We start from the raw sequence: 6,941 nt of genomic DNA, 5'->3' as shown, positions 1-6,941 counted from the left end.
GGACACGCCTGGCCTCCGTCCCGGAAAGCCCACCTGAGGGCTGGGGACGTGGGCCGTTCACGCTGTTACTGCGGTGTATTCGGGGGCCTTAGAGTTCTCAGCGTGAGGGGGTACATTTCCGTCTGGATGGAGGAGGGGGGCGCAGATGTGGGTGTGGACATAGAACAGCTCCTGTTACTCACTGAACGGAACTGGGGCGGCCACAGTGTCAGGTCCCACAGGGGCCCGGGCACGTCCCGAACAGTGTCAGATAGTTTGTACTGCATTTTCCTTTCTTAAGCCAAATTGTGTCCCCTGCATTTTCCCCATTCACATTAGCATTTAACCATCATGGTGGCTTCCTGAGTCTGCTTTTAATATAGCCGATCACTCTTCATTTTAGCAGCTTACATTAATAGACCCTGTTCCAACAAGCTGGCTCACATCACCGGCTTCCCAAATACCCCAGTCACAGTTACCCTGGGAACCCCCAGAGGGAACGCCTTGGTCCCACCAGACAGACACATAAATGACACTTAGCAACGGGCCTGTTTTTGGAAGATGGGGACATTCCACTCAGCCCTTCACAGAACGTGACAAGGACTTGGAGACAACGTCATTGCCCTGGGGAGTTTCAGGTTGGCCTTGGAGTCCTGGGTAGGCCAGCTCCCAGGCGACCAAAATACATATCAGGAGGAAAAGATCAAAAGAACTAGGCCTCAGAACAGAATGTTGGCGTCCAGCTGCTGGGGAACTCCTCACTGCACTCCCGCTAAAAGAAACACCCAGTTGCTCCCAACTTCTCACAAGGTGGTTTAAGAATCGCTCCATCCCCGGTGCTGACCTCTCAGAAAAATTCAGCCTCAAATACCAGAAGCCCCAGGGCCTCGCGTGCTGCCTTCAGGGAGAGGGTAAACGGGCAGCACACACGCGGCCCAGGCCCTTCCCTCTGACGTTACCTCGGACTTCAGCTGGTTCAGCTGGGATTGCGACGTCCGGTTCATTTGCTGCAGCTGCTCTTTCTCCCGGTTGAGTCTCTCTCGGTCCGACCTCTCCCTTCTGAAGTCTTCCTCGTAGATCTGCACCTGGGAGACATTCGCCGCGGTTACTGCGCCTCCTTTCTCCGCAGCGCGGGGCTCGGGGGCGGGTCCGTCTGCGTGTTCCTCTCCCTCCCATGACCATCTCCCCCCGGCGGGGCTCCACCTAGCACACAGGACTGTCATGGTTACTGTGATTCTATCTTTCTCTTTGTGTAGAATGGCCCTTCTCCACTTTCTCCCGAATCCATGGGTTCAGAAGTACAGCCCTAACATGGACATTTTGAAAAGCATTGTCCTCGGTCATCGTTTGCTGCCTATTGGGTTGCTGTGGTGACCTCTTCCCGCGGTCAGTGTGACCGTTTAGAGAAGCCACCTTCCCCAGCTCAGGGCTCAGACGTGTGGAGCCTGCGTGCAGTTCTGAGAGAAGTTTGCTAACAACCACTGAGACACTAAGTGCTGGCATGCTGTGTGCAAACATAAGTGACAAGGTGAGCCCAGCCTGGAGACGGAAGTCTCATCTGTGGAGAATCGAAGCATGATCGTCCGAAGGTTTCCACAGGCGATTTTGGAGGGAAATTACAGAAAAGGAAACGCAGTAATATTTCAGTGGAACAGCTCTCTCGAGATGCTCCAAATATTCCGGAAAAGTAGGCAAACCAAAGAGGAAAGCGGACTTAATTGCTGTTGCTTTTCATTGGCTCGGTGCTGACTAATGGCTGGACGGCTAGTGCGTGGAGCTGCAGAAACAGCAAACGAAGCTTCGGGAATGAGGCAAAGGGATTCCTCCAAGACCATGACTTAAATTACAACGCCTATGGGAACCTGGACCTTAGAGCTTTGTCTGTTAGCGCGCATGCACATGATACCTTCATCCCCAACAGGCAATGAGTTTTACCGGGTGGTTCGTCAAGTTTAAGTCTGTAAGACTACAAAATGTAACCGACGAGAGAGGAAGACGCTAAACATCTCACGTAGACGCCCATGTAGGTGTACATGTTCATGTTTAAGGCTCGGCAGCCATGAGTGGGGCTAGGTGAGTGGGGAGGAGGCGGACCTGTGTGAGGGCGGAGGAGCAGGTCCAGCCCCTCGGTGAGGTGATCAGTGTGGAGTATCATTCCCTTTAAAACACCCTCGTTGTTCAAAAGCCCGGAAGCCGAAAGCTGCAAACAGCAGCCCAGCCGCTCCCATTGTCTGAGACGAGTCGGCCGGAGATCCGGTTAATGCTGTCTGCAGAAGAAGGCAGGCCTCCCTGAAGCTCACAGCATCGCGCCAGGAGGGTCGTGGTGTGACCTGGGACAAGCCTCTGAGCCCACCCAACGCTCGGTCCTTCTGCGCACAGCCTGAGGTGCCGTGTTCTGGACTCTGATGAGTAGCTTTGAAACGAGCAGATTCTCTCTGACTCACTGAACAGCGGACTCTCACAGGTGCCCGAAGGCGCCGGACCCCAGGCCCAGCCTTTCCACGTGCTCACACCCCTGCAGCCCCTCACCTGCTGTTTGAGCACCTCCATCTCTGTCCTCATGTCCTCGTGCCCGCACCCCATCACAGGTCCCCCCAGACGGTCCTCGGGAAGCGGAGAGCACTCGACCTTCAGGGCCTCCTGAAGAGCCTGTGTTGCAAGACAAGCACATGGGTGACCTGAGAGGCACATGGTCTGCGTGTCTCTGTGACGGTTACCGTGATCGTCTCCCCGGCACCCAAAGGCAGCGTTCCCTCCTGGATGCCGCTCTAAGGACTGAATGACTTCGGGTTTCCTGGCCTGGGCACTTCTGTCTTTTCTCCATGATGATGCTCGTTATTCAACCCTCATTGCTATTCTGAGGGCTTTGCTGGGGCAGCCCCTCCACCGAGCCCCCTGCAAAAGGACAGCATATCTATGCTCCTTCTCTAGAGCAGCGGTTCTCAACCTGTGGGTCGCGACCCCTCTGGAGGTCGAATGACCCTTTCACAGGAGCCGCCTAAGACACCCTCCATGTCAGATATTTACATGACGGTTCATAACAGTAGCAACGAAAATAATTTTATGGTTGGGTCACAACATAAGGAACTGTATTTAAAGGGGCAGAAGGTTGAGAACCACTGCTCTAGGCAGTGATGGCGAACCTTTTGAGCTCGGCGTGCCAGCATTTTGAAAAACCCTAACTTAACTCTGGTGCCGTGTCACATACAGAAATTTTTTGATATTTGCAACCATAGTAAAACAAAGATTTATATTTTTGATTTTTATTTTATATATTTAAATGCCATTTAACAAAGAAAAATCAACCAAAAAATGAGTCCGCATGTCACCTCTGACACGCATGTCATAGGATCGCCATCACAGCTCTAGAGTCTCTGCTTCAGTCAAATAATGATCAGAATTGAGGAACAGCTTCCCCTGTGAGGCAGCAGACGTGCCCGCCCTTGGGCGCTGCCTCCAGAGACCCTGGGTCAGCAGGTCGGGGCTGGGGCCTGAGACCCTGCCCCCCAGAGCTGATGCTGCTGGGCCGGATGCCATTCCGAGGAATATTCTGCTAGATCGCCGTGTCTCCACGGGAGAAAGGGACACAGAGACGTGAGCCATGCAGAGTCACGGCCCGTCCCCGCCCTCTGCAGTACCCTGCTGCCCGGGAAGGCGCCCAGGGGCCCACGGGGTGGGGGGAAGAGAAGGCCTCCGCTTTCCTGGCATTCAGTACAGCGTGGCGTTTCGCCGGGGTGAGGAGGTGAGGAAATAAGACAGTTAGGTTTGCCAACAGGATTCGCATCCTTACTCAGCAGCCCATGGCACTCGAACGTGTCTGTCTGATCATGCCAATGAGTGACAGCGCCTGTGCTGAGGGCCTCTGGCTCAGGATGCGTTTACTAGAACAGACGCCCGCAATGGTGACGGAGCGTCCCTCCCCCTGGTGTGGACTCGGCGCGCACACTGGGCGGTGACCTGCTTATTGTCTGAGTCTCCACACAAACAGGAAGGGGCACTTCAGAGCCACGGGAGCTCATCCCTCTGTGTTGCTCTAGCACAGTTGTTCTCAACCCTCATGCTGTGGTGACCCCCAATTTCATTGTTACAAATTGAACATAGTTAAAGCATAGTGATTAATCACAAAAACAGTATGTAATTATATATGTGTTTTCTGATGGTCTTAGGCGACCCCTGTGAAAGGGTTGTTCGACCCCCAAAGGGGTCGCGACCCACAGGTTGAGAACCGCTACTTTAGCAGCTTCAGCGATGCCCTCGTGGTGACACTATCAGCACCCACCTGCCTGCATCACTGTGCAATGAGGTCATAAAGGCCGGGAAAGAAAAAAAATGTGTGGGCTCGCATATGTGTGGCCAGCCGGCAACTCACCAAGGAGCGCTTAGCGCCCGCGGACGCTGTGCAAAACCAGCCAGGGCCTTACGAACACATTTTTAAAAATTGTAACTATTATGACATTTCCTAGAACGATGTAGCTAAGCAACAAATTTTAACAAACAATTCTTTTTGGAGGAAGAAGAAAACTCTATTTCTCTTACAACTTCCTGGAAAATGACATTGACGTCACCCTTTCACAGGGGTCACCATATCCATCGGAAAACACATATATAATTACATACTGTTTTTGTGATTCATCACTATGCTTTAATTATGTTCAATTTGTAACAATGAAAATACATCTTGCATATCAGATATTTACATGACGATTCATAACAGTAGCAAAATTACAGTTATGACGTAGCAACGAAAATAATGTTATGGTTGGGGGTCACCACAACATGAGGAACTGTATTAAGGGGTCGCGGCATTAGGAAGGTTGAGAACCACTGCGCTAGAGAAACACAGAGGGATGAGCTCCCGTGGCTCTGAAGTGCCGCTTCCTGTTTGCGTGGAGACTCGGACAATAAGCAGGTCACCGCCCAGTGTGCGCTCTGTTAATGACACGGGCCCATATTAACTCCCAACTTTACATCAGTGGTCGCCAGCCTTTCAGACCTCATGGACCACCAGTGGTCCGCGGTCCACCAGTTGGCGACCGCCGCTTTAAATGACACCCCTGGTCACAGTTAACCGCGGCAGGAAACAGTCTGCCATACGGGCATTTTCAGGGCCAACCACCACTCCTGTTCAGGAAGAAAATTTCTATGATTTTGGCCAATTTCTAGTATTTTGAGAGATGCGTGTCTCAACTTTACCGTGTGCTGCAAGGGCTCCTGGTCCACATATGACATGGCTCTTGAAAAGTCAACAGCAAAGCATTTCATTTTTTCATTGATCCTTTCCCCCCGAAAATTAAGCTCTTACCCCATAAAACACACACACACACACACACACACGCACCCCCTACCTCATCAGCCTCACGCCAGAGTCCTGATGATGGTGCTGAGAGCAGCCCGTTTCCTGTGGTTGACCCACAAGCAGGCGGCTGCTCCCAACCCCTGCTTGCTCTGTGGCTCTACCAACTACACACCGCCCTGCCTCTCCTCCAGCTGTCCTCCTCATTGGTTTTCCATGAGGAGTCTTTGCAGGGACACGAATGCCCAAAGCCTCATGGGCAAGCCCGGGGGGAGAGATGTGCAATGTCACAGAGACGCCCCTGTGCCCGGGCCCGGGAGCCCCTGCAGCGCAGGCCATGTGGGCCTCGCCAGGAGGGGCCCTCACACAGCCCGGCCCGCCTGGTACCTTGTTAAGGCGTTTTATTTCACATTCATAATGCTCCCGCCTCCTGCTCATGGCAGCATTGTTCTCCTTCAGCAGCTTGTTTTCTTTCTTCAATGCGAGTAATTCTTCGCTCAGGGTCTGCTTTTCCTTCTGAAGGGAAGAGCGAGAAAACCAAGTCAGCGCTGTTCCGATGACCGACCGACCTGCAGGCAGACGCGGACTCCCAACAGCCAGGCCCCGAACTCTCAGGGCGTCTGTCCCACTGGAGCCCGCTCCCTGGTGGAGGGCGAGTTAGCATCGAAGAAACCCTGCTCTTATCCTTCATGCTGGAAGCTGTGTGCCCTCGGACAAGACATCCGAGTCCCCGATCTCACTGGGCGACGGGCCCGCGAATGAGCAAGTTCCCGCGCCCAGGCCTAAGCGGTCATCATCAGCCTGTTGCCTGCCCTCTGCACAGCTCAGCTTTCCCCGCTTGCCAAGGGCAGAAGCAACGCCTTCTTCCCAGGTGAGCTGGGAATGCCAGATGCGATAAGGAGGGTGAGGGACTTCCCAAAATGTTACATTTTTCTGATTTCAAAAATAATACCTATTTGGCTCGGCCAGTGTGGCTCAGGGGTTGAGCGTTGACCTATGAACCAGGAGGTCACGGTTCGATTCCCAGTCAGGGCACATGCCCTGGTTGTGGGTTTGATCCCCCAGTGTGGGGTGTGCAGGAGGCAGCTGATCGATGTTTCTCTCTCATCAATGTTTCTAACTTTCTATCTCTCTCCCTTCCTCTCTCTGAAACCAGTAAAAATATATTTTAAAAAATAATACCTATTTGTAAAGCTCTCTGTAAACTGAAAAACAGCTGTACCAATACAAGGTATTGTCACATTATTGTTAAATATGAGTAAAAAAAAAAAAGGAAGAGCTGAGACTGGTTTGGCTCAGTGGATAGAGCGTCGGCCTGCGGGCTGAAAGGTCCCAGGTTCGATTCCGGTCAAGGGCATGTACCTGGGTTGCGGGCACATCCCCAGTAGGGAGTGTGCAGGAGGCAGCTGATCGATGTTTCTCTCTCATCAATGTTTCTAACTTTCTATCTCTCTCCCTTCCTCTCTGTGAAAAATCAATAAAATATATTTTTTTTAAAAAGGAAGAAAGAAAAAGCTGAATTTTTTTTTGAGGCTGAAATGCCCCCAGAAAGATGCCCCCAGCTCCGTGGCTCAGAGTCCACCTGCCTATTTGTGGACAGAGGACGTGGCCTTGTCCTTCCTCTGGGTCCTGAGAAGGTCCCATCTGTGGCCCTGTGACTTGCATCACT

At 52.4% G+C, this 6,941-nt stretch overlaps 1 protein-coding gene across 1 annotated transcript in view; it reads right to left on the bottom strand.

Moving 5' to 3' along the window:
* TNIP3 (TNFAIP3 interacting protein 3) overlaps nt 1–6,941 on the bottom strand; it is a 17,195-nt gene that overhangs the window by 1,506 nt on the left and 8,748 nt on the right. Inside the window, exons 5-7 of the mRNA XM_006756687.1 lie at nt 5,660–5,788; nt 2,509–2,628; nt 939–1,064 (exon numbers count right to left, since the gene is read on the bottom strand). Of these exons, the coding sequence (XP_006756750.1) occupies nt 939–1,064; nt 2,509–2,628; nt 5,660–5,788 (375 nt within the window). The remainder of the gene's footprint in view (nt 1–938; nt 1,065–2,508; nt 2,629–5,659; nt 5,789–6,941) is intronic.

Source organism: Myotis davidii, unplaced genomic scaffold, assembly GCF_000327345.1.
Source record: "Myotis davidii unplaced genomic scaffold, ASM32734v1 scaffold834, whole genome shotgun sequence".
In the NCBI taxonomy this organism is placed as follows: domain Eukaryota; kingdom Metazoa; phylum Chordata; class Mammalia; order Chiroptera; family Vespertilionidae; genus Myotis; species Myotis davidii.
The sequence above is the reverse complement of the archived record's forward strand: the minus strand, read 5'-3'. Positions and strand labels throughout refer to the sequence as shown.